Source organism: Dermacentor silvarum, chromosome 6 (assembly GCF_013339745.2).
Source record: "Dermacentor silvarum isolate Dsil-2018 chromosome 6, BIME_Dsil_1.4, whole genome shotgun sequence".
Classification (NCBI taxonomy): domain Eukaryota; kingdom Metazoa; phylum Arthropoda; class Arachnida; order Ixodida; family Ixodidae; genus Dermacentor; species Dermacentor silvarum.
In genome coordinates, this window is record NC_051159.1 from 45,253,741 (window position 1) to 45,274,865 (window position 21,125).

Here is a 21,125-nt window from a genome sequence, read left to right on the forward strand (position 1 = left end):
GGCGGGTAAGTAAAAATTCAACTGAAAACATACATACACAAACACACATATGTAGCTCGTTGAAGGATATCCGTCTTCACTCGCGCGCCATGCACTTTGTAATATCTCTGAGTCAATGCTATCACAATAATATCTCCCAACTGCTATCACTGCCTAGAAGAACAAGCATAAATAAAGACAACTAGCGATTCTTCTTAGTTCATTTGCTAATGAGCGCGAGTGTATGTTAATTCCTGCCTTTCGACGAAAGCGTCAAATTCAGTCAAAGTCAGCTGCATTAGGTTTGTTTAATAGAGAAAATACTGGAACAAAAATAAATCTATTTCCGCATTAGTCAAATAAATTCAGCCGTGCAGTAAAATAAAAAAAAATAGTTCACCACATTTCCAAGGGAATCGGTCATAACATGAAAGGACGCGTGTATTCTAGGCATGAGTGGCAGCTTTCCGGCACATTCAGAACTTCATGTCTATAATTGTGCAATCCTTTGTAAATACAGTAAGACAAGGGCAAAGTAATGACATAGATAGCAAGCACGGGAGGCATGCGCTGTTGCGAAGCGCACGCAGAACTTGAGCGGCCACCAAGCACCACAGCTTTATCTGACGCGATGGTGAGCGCATATTCGGCGAAACGATGCGTTAGAGCTCCGGCTGAATTGCGCGCGCGCGCCGATACACTTGTTCAAAGTGCAGCAGTCTCAGGACTTTAAACGAGCATGCTATGAAAAGCGGGCAACCGGCGGGCGCACCGCTTTCCTTCGCCTCTTCTTCCCAAGGGCTCCAAGCGATCTCCCCTCCCCCTTCCGCGGGTGCCATTTCCTCTCGCCTTCCTGTCTACATTTCGTCGAATGGGACTCTTCTAGATGCCACCATCTTACAGAAGAGCAAAGTTGGGCTAGCTCGTGGGGATGCCAGGAAATTGGCCTGATGATGCTAGCATGACGCACGTATAGCGCACCGATTTTCCGTCGAGCCCGGCATAAAACACTTTTGTGTTAAAAACAAAACGTCATTACCATAGCTAATTGGTCGTATGAACGTATAGACTCAACCTAGGGCCTTTGGCATGCCGTCCAGCACGATGAGCGCTCGAGCCATTAACTAGCAAAACTTTCAAATGTCTTGTGCTCTTTGCAGTGACCACGAAGATATATGCATCGTTGTCACTAGTCATCTGAGTTTTCGTTGCCCGCCGCGGTGGCTCAGTCAAGGCGTTGCGCTGCGGAGCACGAGATCCCTGGATCGAATCCCGGCCGCGGCCACCGCATATCGATGGAGGCGAAATGCAAAAACTCCCGTGTGCTTGCGTTGTAGTGCACGTTAAAGAACCCCAGGTGGTCAAAATTAATCCGGAGCCCTATACTACGGCGTGCCTCATAATCAGAACTGGCTTTGGCACGTAAAACCCCAGAAAGAAGAATCTGAGTTTTCGTTCACAACGACGGGTTAATAATAATACTGCGATGTGTATATTGTATACTTATGTATTTTCTAGCCTAAGTGCAATTTATCTTATATTTGGTCAGGCATAGCTATTGGTCCAGCAATATCTTAATTACCTTAAGTACACGTGTCAATAGGTCTGCCTTGAAACTTCAATACAACCGTATATGCATACCCTACACCCAGCATGATGATATCTGCGTCAGCTTTGCCCACAGTCGATTTTCCTTTCTGAAGAATGTGCACGATACGTCCCGAAAGAAGTGGGTCCAGGTTCAAATTGCTGAGGTGCGGCAGTGCTTTCTTCTCTTCCTCCGTTATCAGCTTATCTGTGTCCTGTACCAGGATAAGAAAAGCGATGATGTTGAGATACGTCTCCCGATAACACACTAAATTGTGATTGTTTATTAACTATCGATCAAGCAAATCGAAACTCTATATCTGTAACGAATACTTGTCAACCGTTTTTGATTTGTTTCCTTCATACTTACCGTGACATTCCATCGTCGCGGACTGTGTGACAACGACACTGATGTAATATCAAATGGATGTAATATTTTTAGATTTTAGAAAAGGTGGTCGATCTCGTATCAGATAGCAAGCTTATTAATAAACTAGAATCAATTAACCTTCTAACATACTTAGTGAATTGGGTGCGCTTATCTGACTAACCGCATGTAGTTTGTTTCAATTAATGATCACTCATCCAACGAGCTTCCAGTATCATCTAGAGTGCCCCAGGGCAGTGTATTGGGCCCTTTACTATTCTTGGCATACATTAATTACATTACAAATGAAATTAATTCCCCTGTTCAAATTAGATTATTTGCGGACGATTGTGTACTGTATAATGAAATTAACTGCCATAATTAGTACTAAACTCTAATCTCCAAAGCAGTCTTTCCTGATGTCGTCAGTGGAGCATGAAAATAAATACCAGTAAAACAGTCTAAATGTCAATAACTAAAAAGAAAATTAAAGAAAACTGTTGTTTGTCCACGAACTAGGTTCCGAACTGCTTGCGGAGGTCAGCGAGTAGAAGTAGTTGGGAATCACAACAGCCAACAACCTCAGCTGGAGTACTCACATCTCTAACATCTGTAAGTCTTCGTTCAAGAAATTCTGCTTTTTCAGACGTAAGCTAAAACATACACCTCCTAGTAACAGGTTAACGGCTTATACATCTCTAATTCGACCTAAACTGGAATGCGCCAGTATTGTCTGGGATCCTTATACAAAAATTGGGAGGACGCTTAAGCTTCGCTTTTAAGAGTGGAACGCGATACCATTCACAGATCCTTCACTGCTATTCATGGTTCCCGACGACTGCAGCTTATGCAACCGTAATCGTTACTGGCAAACACTGGCGGCGAACGCTATGCACGTAGGCGAGCTTTCTGGTGGAAATGAGGCCTCTTGCGTGGGCCGATCCCGGAGATAACCAACCGCGATAAAGACAACCGCGATAAAGAAATTACATCATTTTCAGGTTTCCGTATTTGTTTCGCACTTTTAATATTTCAGTCTGAGAAGATTTAACATAAAAGGCATGCGCTGTGGGTGTTTTGTTTCATGACATTTGTTTGTGGATTGTCATTCTCAAAATTCCGAGGAATAGCTTTGCCAAGAATGCAAGACAAGGTATGAGCAACATTAATGATAGAATGGTGTGGCATACCTAAACGGGGTTGGGGATTATTTTCTCGGCCGCGGGCGTTAATGCCGAGGCCGACGCCGGATTTTCTGCGACACGGGGCCCTAAACGCTATCGCGTTAAAAAGTAACATCAATGCTCTTGAAATGATAGAGCGTAAATCTGTCAGGTTCACCTATTATAAATGTCGTACAAGTGACTTTCCCTCTAGTCTAATGATGCAGGATAGCATTCAGACTCTACAATTACGAAGAAAAATACAAAAAAAACTAAAATTTCTATTTTTGCTGAAGAATAATATCTTGAGCGAGAACACGCACCATAATAGAATGGAACAACCTACCTTATCCACAGTTGTCTAATGCTGATTTTTTAGAACATATAAGTCTTTGACATCACTGACATTAATGTATTGCGAATTTACACCTACACTTCTCTGTTTTCTTGTGTTCGGTTATCCTGTGTCTCGTCAGCGGCCTCGTAAAATGTTTTCTTTTCATGCATCTGCGTGTGTGACATGCTCTTGACAATTTGGTTGTATTTCAAGTGCGTAAACAACTTTATATATCATTGCGTTGCTACGCTTCATTTCCCTGCACTTGATGTGGCTATTTGCTAATATTTGTACGGTTCGTGCTGTATGTTCATTTTTCTGATTTTACATTTATTACTCCTCTTTGTTGCTAGGTATATGATCGTGTTATATACTAATATTTGTACGCGTTAATTGGATATATTCTTATGTACTTTTGCGCCTCCTCCTCGGGCCTGTAGCATTCTGTAATTTAAAAAAAGCGACAATGGGCTGACGACGCCATAATGACGAAGACGGAATGGTAACAACAACACGACTACAATGACTACAACGAGAAGACGAAGCTAAAATGAAGATGATCCTGCGACCACGACGCCTTGGCGGCGACGTTATGGCCACAAAGGCATGATGACGTCAGTAGGACGACGACGCAACAAATACAATCGCATGATTACAGCAAATTGATGATGACATTGTTAAGACGGTGGCGTGATTACGACGAAATGACATGACAACCAACTTACGACAGATTGAAGACGGTGGAAAGCTGACGCCTGCCCGACAACAAAGAAATGATCAAGTATAGAATGAAGGCGATGGAATGGCGATGACGGCATTATGACAATGGTGTGTTTGGACTGGAGCTCCTATCAACGCTTACGTACTTCATCTGCCGCCCTAGAACACTTCGATTTGCACTTTATCCGGTATCGGTTTGCACTGTATCTGGTACCGGCCAATCATTCGTGACAGTAGCTATCAGCCAGAGCCCGCGCAAATGGGGGGAAGAAGCCAAGAAAGCTTCTTATTAAATGTTCCTAAAGAGCGAAGCAGCTATCTCGGCAACTCTATGCGTAGGTGTATCGTGTGCAGTGCTTCAATGTAAGTTATTACGTGACAGCAATCTGTCATCTAACAAAGTTGCGTACTACGTCGCGGGGAACTCGACGTCAAACGTGAAATGGTCGACGCTGTTAAAATTCATGCATTACCAGAAGCTCCACGCGAATCAATATAACGTTTTTAGCCGTGGATTGCACTATACTGTATTCTCTCCTCAGTCCCGGGAAAAGAAATATATATTTCAAGGGGCATAGTCCTGCGTGGCTTGTGTTGTGCGTGGCATTAATCTTATCACCATCGACAAGGACGTCTGCCTGTAGTAAAAGTCTGCAATTGATGGACAAAGATGTCCTGTGACATCATATTTAGACAAACAATTGAGTTGCACTTATTGTATTCCGAACAAATGCATGAAGTGGAACCACACAGTGACCATAAGGTAACACGAAGTACGCCTTAGCATGATAGTGTGGTACAGGGGCTTTTCTAATTGGCAAATCACAGCACTACGTTAAATCGCAAGGGCAGTAGCAATTAAGTTAAAGAACAATGTCGCAGTAAATACGGCCACAAGCTTACTCACTTCTTTTCTTGCAGAGCCCTTGAGTTTCTCTTCGTATGACTGCTTCATGATGAGCATCTGTGCCTCGTTCTCCTTGATGATGGCTTGCATGTCCTCCTCCCATTTCCGTTTCATTTGGTTCAATTCTGTGCAGATAAAAACGTCATCGAGACAGGCTATGATATGCCATTTATGAGCAGCTTATGCAAAGCTATGCACAAATATGCTGTCCACGAGAAGAAAAAGAAATGACAGAAATCGACAATCTAACATGGGCTATAACAACACACGTGTCTACGTTTTCCTGTGTAGATACACCAGGCTTAGCTGAACGGGTTTTTCCGAGAGCCCTGCTTTTCTTGCTTTATTGGCGCATAAAAAAAGAGATTTTATCTTATTGGTAAAAACACTGATTTTAGCTACGCAGAAAATATACAGAAAGAAAAAGCTCTGTAGTAAAATTATTTACAAATTGCACCCGCTCAATCAAGTGCAATAATGTGTAATGTATTTAATCTATCTAATTAACTAAATTATGTGCTAAGGGCAATAGATAATGAATAGAGCGGAGTAAAGCTCACCCTCGTCGGTGAGACCGGCGCTGAGAACGTTGTCGACATTTCCTTTCGTGAGTTTTTTCTTCAGGGCTTCGTTTTCCTGCCGCAGCTCCCGAATCAATTTGTCTGTGGGATCCTCGTTTACGCGCACTAGGTTCTTTATCTCCTTCGTGCGCTCCGCTGCAAGCGAGTCACTCGTTCAGAACACATCACCCACAATGGAATGGATATTAAAGGAAGTATTCCTGATTGGTATACTCCAATACACTTCCATATGGAGTGCAGGAAAATTCAGGAAACCAGACTATTGTGACTATCATATTACCTGTAATAACCTTAACATTGCCAGTTTAGGCACCTGGTAGACTTTTGTAGGGGCATAACATTCGCAACATCATATTTCCAGGAGGTAACGAAAAGAAATAGTGCGTCATTTAAAATAACTTTGTCCTGCATTTCTCTCTACGTGAACGTTACTTCTACGCTGGAGTAATGACACAGCGGAAAATGTATCCAGGTAAGAATATCGCATGCAAAGAAAGCCTCAACTTAATAGTTATAAAATATGACTCTTATGTTATTAGGAGTGCCCAGACGCTTTAAGTAATCAGGTGACTCACGAACAGCGACGGGAGTTCTTCAAAAGACGTAATTGCACGCATCAAAACGCTTGTGACACATCAATAGATGCGTGATTATTCCAGCAGATATCAACATTTGTTGTTGACTGCAACTTTGCGCTATTTTGTTTCACGTGTTCTTTTTCACACAGTGGAACAAGTTTCTGTGAAATTGTTCCATTAAGAATTTGGTCATGCTACTCGATATAGAAGGATAACCGCTCCACCAAAATCTAGCACCACATCTAAGAAATATTTGGCAACTCGGCTGATTGAAAGAAACATTGTTTCGATGTTAGTAGCATTTCACGCACTTACGTCGTTATTGAACTAGATTGCTTCATCATTATGTTGTGAATGTGGTAGGCTAAATCACCATACAGGATACTTAAACTTCAATGGTGACATCATGGAAAGTAGCCATAACGCGGTAGAATTTCAGTTTTTTTAAAATATATATAGCAAAAAGCACAGTTGATCTTGTTCGGGAAATGGGTGCGCTAGGAAAACCACCAGCGCCCAGCTCTCAGGAGTTCGATCCATCTGACGGCTCGAAATAAAAAAAGAATAGAGTGAATGTCGCTGACAAAAAGGCGCCACTGGTCGAAGAGCTGTTTCTAGCTTTGTTCGGCAGATGGCAGCACCCCTGCGATAGCCAGTCAAAGGGCGCTTACGAAGAGCGGTCACAGGTCAAAGTTCTGCTTCTGTATTTAGTCGACAGCTGGCGGCACCCATTTGGCAGGCAGAAAGTGTGGGCTAAGTCTGCTATTTTGTGTTAATGGCCTTGCGTTGCGTGTTCTTCTAGCAGGAATGTTGTGTTTTGTCTGCTTGGAAGACGGTCTGCAATCACCAGGAGTGGGCTGGGAGAGTTATTAAGCGAAAGCTGCTTTGACCGTGCAAGTTCGGCCAACCACAGCAGCGAAAAAAAATGGGAGAACAGTCTCGCGAAGAGCTTATGTCGAATGATGTGTAAGGAGAGAGAAATAAGCGATCGCTGAGAGATGTGTCGATTTATGGATCAATGTGGGTGGTCGACGTTGTTTTTGTTATTGGCGAAGCATAAATAAATGCCCCCGCAAAGGCGGATTTACAGGAGCTTCTGTAAGAAATCAGAAGTTTCCATCTGCCCTCCAACTCGATAACAATTACTACGATTCCTCATCAGATCAATTGAAAAGCAAACAGTAGGATTCATGTCGGAGCCGCAAAAAGCAAAAGTAAAACGAGAACTATATCAAAATGTGTGCAAAAACTGCATTGTATCTACGCATTATTTTTCAGCATAAGGAGCAACGTGGACAAGGAATAGACAGAAAGTTAGGAATAGTAACACCTAATATATTTTTTTGTAAGCGTTGTTACGCCAAATTAATGGGTCAGCTTAAACTGCATTTGCGTTAAGAAATTGCCTCCAGCATTTCACGGTACAATGAAAAGTATTAGTGAACGAAAATATGAATGAATGAATGAACAAACCTTTATTTGAAGCTAATAGAAAGAGAAATAAAAGGGCTGGCAAACGTATGCAGATGCTCATGCGCGAATTCCTCACCCAAGCCAAGCGAAATAGCAGAGTGAAGTCAAACCACCAATAAAATACGAGGAAACAAGATTTCTTGGCACACGCAATTTCTTTTATTGCGTTGCAATGAAGGCCCAAACTCAATTTATAAGGCATGCGAAAACTGGTGACACATCAAGGGGTCGGAAATCTTGGATCGAATTTATGTTCGAATTAAATATTCGCATTAAGTGGTGCGCGAGATTTTCAGGTACAACAAGATCACCAGGCTAGAGATTTTGGGCAATATAGGGGGGAGAAACAAAGTGTAAACATAATTCATTATAAGAGCACTTAAAGGACACTCAAGAGAAACACGAAGTCAGTAGACACTGATAAAGTATTGTTCGAAAACCAAATTTTTCGTTAACTTCGAGGTATAATATGTTGATTATTAGAAAAATTAAACACCAAGCTTCCATTTTGTTGTAGTTACGCTCCGAAACACTGGCACCGTCGTCGGTGTGACGTCACAAATTTCCAAGGTTTTCTTTTTTTTGCACTTAGGCCGCTGCAGCACTGTAAAAGTCCTTGAAAATTCCTAAGTTTAATAATTGACTCTTTTAGAGGCCAATGTAGCCCTTATTTACCGATAAAAATCTAACAAAGCTCCAAGAGCCGTCGAAATTCATGACCTCACGAAGGACTAGTGCGGGAACTTCGAGGTGACGGTGCCACGCGTATTTGTTCTGGCGTCTTGAGTGGCTTACCAAGCCTCTTTCCATGGTAGGAAAGCTAAATTTATTTTTAGGCCCCCCTTTAAAAATTTGTTTGCAGCTTGATATTTCTCAAGAGAGTGCAACGTTCGCTAAATCTGTTAAGAATCCATTGACTTTTTCGTTGCAAGCAAATGATGAGTGATAGTAAACAAAAGCTCATTTGAGCACATTGCATGCGAGCGCGCATGGCAATTTTACTAATAGAACCGAAGTAACATCTAGAATTATATTCTGTATGAGTCTTTTTAGTTCTTGCTTTAATGTCAGCATTGAAGCGTGATGCACACTTCCTATAACTAAAGACCAGACGCAAGGCACCACTGATTTGGTGTACTTTGGGAAGGGACATCACAACGTGATGACACTTTGTGCGAGGGGGACAGGGGAGGGAAGGCAAAAAATTAGGATAAATTCTGATGTTTTACGTGCTATAACCAGGATATGATTTTGAGGTCCGCCGTAGTGGGGGGCTCAGGATTAACTTTTACCACCCGAGTTTCTTTACGTGCTTCCAATGCGCGGTAGACAGGCGTTTGCGTTTCACCCCCACCGAAATGCCACTGCCACGGCCGGGATTCGATCCCGTACCCTCGGGCTTAGCAGCGCAATGCTGAAGCCAATACGCCGCCAGGGCGAGGGGAGTGAAGGCAGAGCTTAATTTTTGAAAGTTAGCTTAGTCAAGCCGTTCATTCAGCTTTTGGGTCATAATTTTCTTGAGGGCGTCTTTTGCAAATTAACTTCGGAAGACGATTTCGGAGTGTCCTGTGCCCACCGGAAAAGCACCATGTTTCCCGTTACGTGACAAGCTGAGAGTGAAATGAACTGAAGTAATTGCGGCTCAACACTCTACTGGGAACTTATTGTGGAGTTTATTTAAAGCAGTTTGCTTAAAGTGTCTTGTTCGACATGGGTAAAGGCACAAGTGCCGGAGTGACAATGATGTCACATTTTAGATTAAGCCAAACCAATGAACAGCTGATTCAGGACTGATACTAATGGCGCCAGACGGGTAACAGAAACCACAGCAGTGAAGACAGCACACACACAGAGAGAGAGAGAGAAAAGGCAAAGGAAAGACCCTGTACCGGGGGAGGGCTAAAGGGATGTAATAGGTGAGAGAGAGAAAAAAGAAAAAAAAAACCACACACACACACACAAAATAGCACTAAGTTACTGCTGCAGACTTAGCTTACAGCAGGTCAGTGAATGTGACATGAATGTGATATGACGGAAAGGACTTGATCTTACTTATTGTCTTGATCTCTCATCCCTGATACATTGCTTCTTTGCAGATGGGCGTTTGGTTTCCTTCTGCTTATTATGGTTAAACATTGATCCCAAACGTAAGGCGAATTTCCGAACATGAGCATTTAAAAAATGAATCATTGTAAACGCACGGACATTTACGTCATCTTTAGTGGTTGCCGGCAAAAGGCATCCTAACGCTGTATACACAGATCCAAGCATACAAAAGAGATTAAACATTCGCAAACATCTCGTGGAGGGGAGGGGGGTCTCGGAAGCGCGAGTGCTTGAGAATCATGAAGCAAGGAAATAAACTATAGTTGAGAGCATGACGTCACGCAGCCAGCCTCGTGAAACCAATTTCTGGGGAAGCCAACTTTTCGGGTAGCCACTCTTCCTCACGCCAGCGTTTTGATAGCGTGTGTCCGCGCTTATCGAGCGAGATGTGCTTCTGCTTGCCTGTGCGCGCGTGACATCACGCTTGTTAGTTTAGTTAGTAAACGAATGTTTACGAGTTTATGCGGCCGATCAAACATCTTATCTTCGATCAAACTATCTTTACTTCGTATAGCTGCCTACTAGTTTTCTATCGCAAGCGATGCTCCGCCTTTCGAGCGAAACTGCGACTTTTTTTTCCTTCCTTCATGTTCAGAAAATAGAATGCCAAATTTGTTATTCAGTACGGTCAATTTCGTACCCTGATGCGCGTATGCCGGTGTACAACCCGCTTCGGAGTCACCTAAGCTGTCGCTTGTTGCGTACAAGCTGAGTGGAGAAAGCTGGGTGGAGGTGCTGATTCTAGGGGTCGAAGTATTCGAAACTTTAGAATACAGAATCCAATAGTGTCTTACTGCAATTTGGTCTTCGAATTGAAGTCACCATTCGTAAATTCAAATATTTTTCGAAAACCTTTCGAATATTTCAGGACGTCTACTGCATCCAATTAAACACCACATCGGCGCTAAAGTACGACAAATTTTCATCCCTGCAGGCATACTATAGACATAAAACATGAGAACATGCGTATAGTGGAGCAGGCTGCGTCACTTAAGTAGCCATTCCTTGCAGGCTTACTTAAGCGATCATTCGCACTCTCTGAACAGTCCTCTGCTTGCGAATGAACTGCTTGTATGTTCGCAATGGTCCATTTCTGCTTTTAATAAGCAACTGTATGTACTATGTAAAGAGAGAAACTTGCTAACTTTAACAATACTAAGATGTGAACATCGTTTTATGTGAATTGTGATAACGGCTGTTCATTATTCTAAAACTATTCGATATTCGATTCGAGTCCCATTCGCACGGAGTACTATTTGATTTGTATTCGATTAGGCCTCGAAAATCACTGTTCGCACACCCCATAGCTAATTCCGTTATATTTCTCGTGCAAGCTACTTGCAACTACGTGACGAGATAGATCACTATGGGACGCTTGCTGGCGTTGTGGTTACCAGCTGAGAATGACTAGAATGACCAAGATGCTGCTGAAAAATGACGAAATTAATAAAATTCGAACACGGGCGCCACAGAGAAATTAAAATGCACCTGCCTTAGCTTCTTCAACTTTCGAATATCACTGCGTACCTAAATACACGTTTTATTTAATAGCTGAAGAAAAGTAATCGAGCTTGTTTAATATACAGTCTGGGAGTGCAATGTTAATGCACACTAGGATGCTAAGGAGCACAGGGAATTCGTTCACTCAACGTTCCCACTAGTCATTTGTACTTTCGATACAACTAGTGAAGTTCTTATTGAGTGAATTCCTTTATTCACAAAAGGGAGGAGCGAAGGTAGCTGGTGAGGGGAGAGGGTGTTACGGAGGATAGGTAGCCACCCACTTAATCACGCGCCCCAGGCTCGGTAGCAACGCCGAAGCGGGCTAACATGACTAGGTGATCAAGGTATTAGAGAATGTCATTTTGTTAAGCTTCAATATAACAATTTAGAAAATGCGCAGCCCTTGGTACCTTCATTACAATTAACGAAATTCTGCTTGGAAAGCCCAATATCCACGCATTACCAGACACAAAGCAATAATATTTCTTTCTGTAAAAAAATATAACAGTTGTGGATGTGGCTCAAAATTTATCTGTAGAAACTGTCAGTAGTAAATAAAATCATTCGCTGGTAGGAACATAAGTCAACATACCATAACGCAGTGTCGAGAGAGTTTCTTCGTAGTTCACATCCGAAGGACTGATAGTGGCTAGCTGGAAAGAAACACAAGTTGAGATTAAGGAGAAAAAATTATCGGCAGCTAATTAAGCCATTGTATGTCTCATTGCAGCGTTGCACGTTTTATAACATGATCTTGCTCAGCTCACTGCGCCCATATCTTGGGTAAAAATTCAAATTACAAGAAAAAAAAAGAACAGCCAACTTGTGTGACCTTGCAGAATCATAACCCCAAGTTGTTCCTTTCGAGCAGGCCGAATAACAATTTCTGCTGCATGTAATTAAATCACACACTTTAAAACCTAGCTTTTATGTGAGTGGTCCGTTTGAAACCTTGCCAGCATATAACATCTACTGGCACTTGGTAAAGAAATTTTGCGCATGCAGTAATTCATCGGTGCGTATTTTGCTGCGCGAGCAAATTGGCCATAGTGCTTCTACCGTTTTCACTAAATGTTATCTCGCTATGATTCAGGAGAAGCTTTGCTGGCCACGCTTGAACGCACAACGTCACCCATTACTTGAAGACGTGTCAAGACTGTCAGTGACGCAAGACACCACCGACAAGGCCAGCAGCATTGGTATACAGCCGACTGAGCCTGCTCGGCGACAGTTTCGGCAGATCATGACGGATTTGTTGGAGCCCTTTCCGACGTCAACAACTAGAAACAAGTTGACCGTCGTGACCACCAACTACCTTAACCGCAACGCCGAAATGAAATCCCTGCACAAAGGTAGTTCGGCGGCAGTAGCGAAATTCTTCGTCGAGAACATCCTGCTGGGACATGGTGCACCAGAAGTCCTCATTACTGATAGAGGAACGGCTCTTACAGCTGAGCTTACTCAATTGATTCTGCAGTATACCCAGACAAGTCACCGGAGGACAAGTGCCTACCACCCGAAGACGTATGGTCTAACGTGACTCCTGAACAAGACGCTGGCCGATATGATAGCCATGTACGTCAACGCCAAACACAAGACGTGGGATGCTGTCGTTCTGTTCGTAACCTTCGCTTACAACACAGCAGTGAAAGAAACAACACAGGTTACACCGTTCAAGCTGGTTTACGGAAGAAATCCGACGACGACACCCGACGCCATGCTGCTGCACGTCACCAGCGGAGAGAATCTCGACGTCGCCGCCTCTGTGCAGCACGCTGAAGAAGCCGGCAACTCATCAGGAACCGCCAAAGGACGGACAGCCGACACTACAATCTTAAACGGCGTTACGTGGAACACCATCCCGCCGACCATGTTTGGGTCTGGACCCGGATACGTCGACAAAGACTTAGCGAGAAACTTTTGCGACGCTATTCCGGACCATACAAGATCATCCGACGCAACGGTTCGCAATATGCGTACTATCTGGAGTCTAATACACAAAGTTTTTGATTCATAAGTAGTGTTTGCCATTCACAGCGCGCCTTCGGCAACTATATGGCTCTCATGACGATTGGCTCGCATCTGCCATCGTGAACATGGTTCAGCATAACAACTTTGTGAAAACCAGCGCTGATTATAATGAGGCAGTCTCACTGTCGAAGCGATAACATTGCTCACGAATGTCAGGTACAGCTTGCACATTATCTTCACCGAAGGCAACATGATAAAAGTGATACTACGGCGAAATTGCTGCAGACATTCCTATATAATCGATCGCTGTGCGAAAATTTCCGTATCTGTCTCAGAGATCCCTTTAATTTGTGTGGTTATAAGAGAGTGAACGGTAGTTGGCCCGCCAGCCACTGGCCGCCCAAAAAATTATTTAACTACAGTAAAGGAAGCTTCTAGGCCAAACTCACCATGATTGTTTTGCTGTTCCCACCCAGCGCCGTCATAAGCAAGCGAGTGAGCGTCGATTCTCTGTAAGGCACTGCGAAAGCAACATGCATAAACAGATCAATCGTGCAGGATAGATTGTTGGAAGCATTTTAAACTTGTAATAATGAAGAACGATATAAAATACCAGACAAAGCATTACCACGACATTACTAAAGATCGAAGATAGGCAGTTTGATGTGAAGACGGACCGAATGTATTTTAGTAGGATAAGAAGTTGCGTTTGGCCAAACCGGGTTGGTCTGTAAGTACCCTTCCTGTAACATAATATAGCGTCTTGGTTGTATTGCCAATTTTGAGTGGTCTTTATGGGCAAGCAGGAAAAAACTAGATGATAATATTCAAGACAGGGACAGCTGAAAGTCTGAAGAGCGAAGTGTAAGCGTTTGAAAACGTGACACGCTTTGAAGCATCGTAATTAGGCGTCAAACTGGTGCCTTGGCGACGTAATTAATCACATGCTCACTTAATCTAATCAAAGTGGTTGCCAGTGGGTGAATTCTAAGAAGCGCTGATATAGGATTACGATGGAATGGGTCAGTCATTTTATAACGTAATTAGAAAATTTTCCGGAACCTAATATTACCTTACTTGACGCAATTCAGCGCAAAACATTAATGCTGTGCGATGATTGCTGTTGATTGAGAAAGTCGGCGTGGGAGTCAGCCATAGCATTCCATAAAGGCCCAAATGAGAATGGATCCCGAGCAGATGTAATGAAAAAAAGAGAGCTAGCGAAAAAGGTATGCTTCAAGTTAACCATTTATATGAGCAAATTACTGAAGGCTACCAACAGGTTCATTCTCATGACTCTTACTAAACATTGTTTGGCGGAATATATATTGACGTGAAAGCGTTAGATGGCCCATTGAGCTAAAAAGCCGGATGCCTTTGTAGCAGCTTAACACCCCATTGGCTACGACGCAGGTCACGAGGCGCGCTCGTGACACTGGCACACGCTTGGTGGCTCTGGCCTCGACGGGGCAGAGCGGGCGAAAGGGTACGCCTACTGCCGCGGTATTACGTGAGGGGAGAGGGCATTGCCACGACGCCACGTAAACTTTGCTCTCGCTCTCGGTAGCCTGTGTTAGCCGCTCGTTCCTTGCCCGCGCAAGCTCTCGCCTGCGTTCTAACTGCGCCTCGGTAAGGCCACATCAAAACGCGCCAAGGGTCTCAACGCGCTCGCTCACCCGCGAGGAATTCATAACTCGAAGGACCGCTCAGCGGCGTTCAATTGGACATTAATGGTTTCGCATTCGCTACTCATAAGAAGTGTTTAGGTGTCCTCAGATTTTCCACATTCTGGCCAATTTGTTGCGGCTCTCATGAGCTATCAGTACTCTTACCTGTTGATTGAAATCACCACATAGTGTCAGTGCATAAGAACAAATGACTGGTTATTAGTGTCATATTTCGATTACAGACTGTTTTGATGAAGCGCTAGAGCACGCTATAAATACTAATATTTATATGTGAACATGCAATATAGTTTCAAGATGGGGGTTAAATAAAGGAAAATATATGTCCAGGTAAATTGACAGAACAACGAATATTTTGTTCTATCAACTACAGGCGCGGCTCCGTCGAAGCAAAGCTAGATCAGATCACACACCTTTGACGTTTGTTCCCTTTGCTTTCTCGGCGAGAGCGTGGACACAGTTTCCCAAGCAGGAGAGTGATTGGTTGATAGCGATGCCTTCGCGGAGGCGGTCACCAGACGTTTTTGCTGCGGACTGGCGCTCACTGAAATCAAAGATAACGCTTAAGTTGTAGCCCTCCCACAACTATTAACCACTGAAATATGTGCAGCACCACCATTAGTAATTTAACTCCTTACTTGCCGATGACGATTTAACTAATAATGAGGTGATGTTTATTGACATTCCCTTTCAAACAAAATCTGCGCATTTAACCAGATGTTTCTTTTTTCGGATTTATGTCAGCAGTTAAAGGGTAGGACAATTTTCATGTATGCTTTGTGAGCCTTAGGCATCAGCCCTTCGATTTAAGATGTACGTTATCCAGTAGTGTGGGTATTTTCCAAGCAATCAGCATGCAATAGAACCTCGATATGGGAGAGTTTGTGAATCTTGCTCACAGAGCTGATTCGCAGGAAAACAAGCCGTGATACGTGATAGGGCCATTATTAACTGCGCATTCATTTCATTCGATTCTATTTATTTTTGTCACTCCTCATAGTGAGTGGCGGAAACTGGCGACTGCGAAAGCCTAGCAGGCTAGCACCTTGTCAGCCTATGATGAAGGCCAGAACGAATAAAAAATCCAAATATTCTTAGAAAGGAATCGGCAATGTCTCCGTCTTTCTTTCATCCTGAGTCGTTTGCTTGCGCTATACACTCGACATGTTACCATAGCAACTAGCTCGTTAGCCTGTTCTTGTGGACTTACTTGACTCGACCCCGATTTAGTTTTCAAAAAGGCGCATAATTATTCTGCGGACAAATTCAAGAAGGAAGAAAAATGTCCTGTCTTTCTTCTTCGCCTTGTCGCATGTTACACGCATCTTTTCTAAAATAAATCAATAGAAACTCGTCGAGTTTTCTACCATTCTAAATTTTCGCGCATGCGTAGTTTAGTGTACTACGAAGTCTATGTATTTTTCGCCCTATCAACTGTGTCAGCATTCAGCACATGCGACTAGAAGACCGCACGAAAAATTATATTGTTTGTCCGACTCGTTGTACGATATTGTATAGCGTGTTCAAAGGGGCTGGTTGGTTCATCATTAGAAAAATACGGAAACAGCGTGACACACGACAAGTAAAGAGCACAGGACAGGGCGCTCTGTCCTGTGCTCTTTACTTGTCCTGTGTTGCGCTGTTACTGTATTTTTCTAAAGATATTATAGGGGGCGCATTTTTCATATAAGTTCTCTGGTTAATAATACATTTCATGCAGTTCGCTTTCAAGGAGTGGTGGATGTCCCAGTCGAAATAACGAACGCGCAAACTTATGTCTTCGCTACAGCATTTTGTTTACGCGGTCATTATTAAGCCAGTTTCACTTCATACTCCTCTGAAAGTATGAAAGTATAGGAGGCTGACTAAAAAAGTGCTCTAGCAAAGTGTTAGCCAAAGGTGAAATTTAAATATTACGTATATTACGTGCGATAAGCTCGACCAACGTCCGAAGGCACAAGCTGAAGATGGTTCGTCGCCATAAGAAAATGCTGTCAATTATCGTGAGCCTTTCTAGAAAAACTAGCGAACTGTGCCTTGGCGATTCCATGTGTTATTACATTATGGTCAGGAGCCCTCGCGTCTGCCGTGTAATAACTAGTAGCAAAAAAAGAGCAGGTTTCGTGCATGTAATCAGATGTTCTATACGTGTGTGATTTCATTTTCAGAGTTTCAAAGCACCTAGCGAAATATAGTAAGAAAGTGATAAAGATCACTTGCCTTCCTGCTAAATCTACGAGATGAACTATGGAGGTCTTCGTGGTTTCTGGACCAGGAGGCCTTTTTGTCCTTTGCATGAGCGTCAGAGTTACTAGCGTATGAGCACGGCTGGGAAAGGAAAAATAGAAAGACAACAGCACATGAGCTACAATTTTACATGTGCCTCAAATGACCAAAGGCAAAATATTCTAGTAGTCGTTTTTGTCTTACAATACGCCGGATGGAAACAGATATTCGGAAGAATTGCAAGTCATGATCATCTAAAGTTTACTTTCTTTCGTGACCCCTTCTTGGATTTTTCTGGAAGGCCGTTAGAGTTTACTGTCAGGCAAACTAGGCCAGCGTGTTTTTTTTATATTCACGTGACACAGACACTAATAAATGAATGAGAAAGAGGAACATGGAATCATTTCGTACTGATTAGGTGTTCTTGCAAAGACCTAATTTTATTAAATAAGCAGCAAATGATTAATTTTTACTTTAGAAACTGAATGCCAAAACTACTATTTCCTGAATTTTCAACCGTAATGCTACTAAACGTCCTCATTCAAATCTGACACACTAGGAGAATCAATGTTATGGAAAGTCGTTCGTCACTGTCATTGCTATGCAATGTCGTCAGCACGCCACTGTCGCCTGCGTCACGACCTTCGTAATGAATATAGCATCATGCCATTGCGTCCTCAACTCATTGTTTACGTCAAACACACATTTGTGTAACATAGACAATTACTCGCCTTAAGTTGCGCTACACGATGCATGCTGGGCCACATGGTAACACTACGCGTGACCTTAAACAAGGCTAGATATCAAGGTAGCTTCACACAAAGAAAGAGACTACAAAAGAATGCTTCGAATCAAACGCCATCAATTTGTTACGGAAAAACAGGACTTGTAACTAACATGTCTAGTAAACTTAGCAGGAATGGACCAAAACATGTATGGTATTGGCACATCGATTTTAAAATATATAACTGTGTCTCTGTAATAAGTAAAAGAGAAAAAAAATTGTGAGCCCAGCGAACCAATATGAGTAGCATGCCATTCCTATAGCGCGCCCTACTAAAATAGAACAACCCGTGAAAATTAAAGAAGACAATTTTTAGTTGCCCCCCCCCCCCCCCCCTAACCGGTCTGAGTGGTCCTGGCCAACATTTCCGCCACTAAAGTTGCTGCAGACGCGGCAGCGTAATGTGTTCATTTGTTATACGGCAAACTTCGAAACGATTTCTGCCGTCATTTGATAAAAACAAAAAGAAAAGACAGCTATGCTTTCGTCCGTCGCGCAAACAACACTTATATTTATTTTCCTTGGGTGCAGTAATCAACACAATGTGTCTTACCTGCTGGTTGCGTTGGTGTTGGTGGCTGCTATGCTTCGATTTGTCGTTCCTTCTTCTATTCGTGACAGAACATCACGGAAGTTGGTCACTAGGCACTTTGTAAGACCTTCGGCTTCATGTCAAACAAAACGAAGAAGAACATTTGTTACAACTTCGCCACTTGGTATATGTATATATCTCTATCTTACGCACCTAAGGGTTACGTTCGGTGGTGTCAATTTTTTTTTTGTAAGAGCCAGAACGCAGCACTCACCAAAGAAGCCCTTCTTAGGATGTTCCCGAACCTTGAGCCCCTTTCGCTGTCCTTTGCTTGCTACCAGCAAGTCAAAAACAGTCTCGTTATATATTTCCATCATGCTCAGTTCCACCTGAAATGAATATAGCAAAAATGTACTGTACATACACGCCACTTTAGTCAAGATAAATTCATTGTGATTTTTTGCATTTAGTTTCAAAGCCCCATTCTTCCATATTCACCAAACCGTGGCGGTAATAGGAGTACGTAAAACAAGAAAATTGACGACTGCCTCAACGAACCATACAGCAGTGAATGAACTTCCTCCGTGCGAATGACTGACTCTATTATTATTCTGTTCTCTCCTTATCTATTCTTCCCCTTTTCCCCTCCGAAAGTGTAGGGTAGCCAACCAGGCACGTCCTTGGTTAACCTTCCTACCTTTCCCTCTTCGTTTTTCTCTCTCTCTCCTCCGTGAGTAGGGCGCTGCCTCATGAGCGCCTCGCGCACTCTGCTCGCTGCCTCATGGCAGGTTTTGCACCGGCTCGCCCATTCGCACAATGAGAGTGACTCTAAGTTCAGTGGTGCGCATGGCTGGCTCTTTGTCTGCACCACGGTGCTCGCAGTCCAGGGCTTTCCATGCGTCGAGGAGCCTTTCAGCGCTCCTCTACTGTTGCTGAGGCTTGGATAAGGCAAGAAAAAAAATATTTTGCGCTGCTACCTGATATCTTACTGGTCATAACGTGAGTGACGGTCTGCGGGGGAGATGTGGCGGAAACGCACTCACGCATCATTCGTGAGCTGGCTTCAAAACATTGAACGAGTCGACTGCTGCTTTCGGCGCTTGCTTTCGTCTGTGCATTTCACCGTCGTGATAGGGCGTGAAGCAAGACGTCGCATGATCCGCCCACAGAAACCTGCCGCAATCGTTCGTGTACTTAGATTTAGATGCCCGTTAGAGAACGCCAGGTGTCATGCAAATTTATTACGGACTCCCTCCTCTATGGCGTGCCTCATAATTATATCGTGTTTCTGGCACGTACATCGATCCTAGAACCTATCTCTTTTATTTCTTTTTTCTTCCTCTCTTTCTTTCTTCCTTTCCTACTTGTGCCACGATCACCACAGTAATTCTTCGTTGTGCTGAAGCATCGGCTGTATATTGAGGATGACATTGCCATTTCATTCTAGAATTTTGAAGCCTGTTTACTGACATGAACCAGTGTAGCGCGTATTGGCAAACGTCAGTTAACAAGGTAAAACGTGAAAAATAATTGTAGGTGAGTACAGAGAAAAAAATTTTGTGCTGGTCTGTGCTTCCAGTGTTGGCTTTTTTAGCAAATGGACAAACCTAACTCGCCAGATTAAGTATGCCAGTCCAAAGTCAAATATTCAAGGTGAATTGTCACAGAAATGCGCAAACGTAGGAAGAATATGTCTCAGCCAAGGGGCAGCAGGCTCAAAGAAAGGTTTTCTTGCGGAAAAAAGAAATGCTTCTGTTCAATGAAAGAAAGCAATGTGAAAGAAATCCAATGTGAAAAGTTTAGAGCAGCATAAGAAACTCGTGATACAGCTTTCTGCTGCTAAGTCCATGCTACATAAAAGTGTTTTTCCGAGCGTGAAAGAAGCCCGTGAATACACGAAAGTGGCTCGAGCGGCCAGTCGCTCGAGCCACTTTGCCACCGCCTCGTAACCGAGCGAACGAGCACAGCGAAAGATGAAAGCGAACGCGAAGCGCAGCGGTAGATGAAAGAAAACGTGAGGCGGAAAGCAGAGGAGCAGCGGACGGAATACGGCCTGCGCATGCGTTGAGTTGCCGGCGGCCACGGCTCATCTGCGCTTCCGAGGGAGGACTAGGCTCGGCCGCGGCGTCAGCTGCTGAGGTCAGTCCACGGTAGCAGCGTGTGTGACGGGGATCACTGCTCCTCCAAGGGGGCGATGGCAAGCGGCTACGAGTAAAACCCCTATATATAAAAAGTAGCGCCATCCGCTTCCCTCCTCCTCCGTTCCGCTGTCGGGCTCGGCGCGGCCAGCGAGATCAAGGCGCGATATCGACAGTGGCGCCGCCTACGTCGGGCCTGCCGTGGCAGACGACAGCTAACACGCTACCAGAGGAAATTCGCGGAAAACTTGGATCGCGCCCTGCGGAGCAGTTATTAAGGTGCGATTTCACTTCGTCAGCCAGTAACTGGCCTTAATAATGCCGTTTTGGAAGTAGCAACGCGACGATGCGAGACGGCGCAAATACCAAGTGTGCAGCATACCAGTGTGCGCCGGATGGTAAACAAAAAAAAGCATTTGGCCCGCGCCTTGTCGGTTGTGGCAACCTAAGGCGCAGCAGCATGTCATCACAACGAAGTTCTTGTCCCT

The 21,125-nt window shown here is 43.7% G+C and overlaps 1 protein-coding gene across 1 annotated transcript in view; it reads right to left on the bottom strand.

Annotated features, from left to right (window-relative positions):
• LOC119456636 (kinesin-like protein KIF28) overlaps window positions 1-21,125 on the bottom strand; it is a 97,309-nt gene that overhangs the window by 70,884 nt on the left and 5,300 nt on the right. The window contains exons 4-12 of the mRNA XM_049668997.1: window positions 18,774-18,888; window positions 18,521-18,632; window positions 17,178-17,285; window positions 15,371-15,501; window positions 13,722-13,792; window positions 11,894-11,954; window positions 5,621-5,776; window positions 5,061-5,185; window positions 1,621-1,781 (exon numbers count right to left, since the gene is read on the bottom strand). Coding sequence (XP_049524954.1) covers window positions 1,621-1,781; window positions 5,061-5,185; window positions 5,621-5,776; window positions 11,894-11,954; window positions 13,722-13,792; window positions 15,371-15,501; window positions 17,178-17,285; window positions 18,521-18,632; window positions 18,774-18,888 — 1,040 coding nt within the window. The remainder of the gene's footprint in view (window positions 1-1,620; window positions 1,782-5,060; window positions 5,186-5,620; window positions 5,777-11,893; window positions 11,955-13,721; window positions 13,793-15,370; window positions 15,502-17,177; window positions 17,286-18,520; window positions 18,633-18,773; window positions 18,889-21,125) is intronic.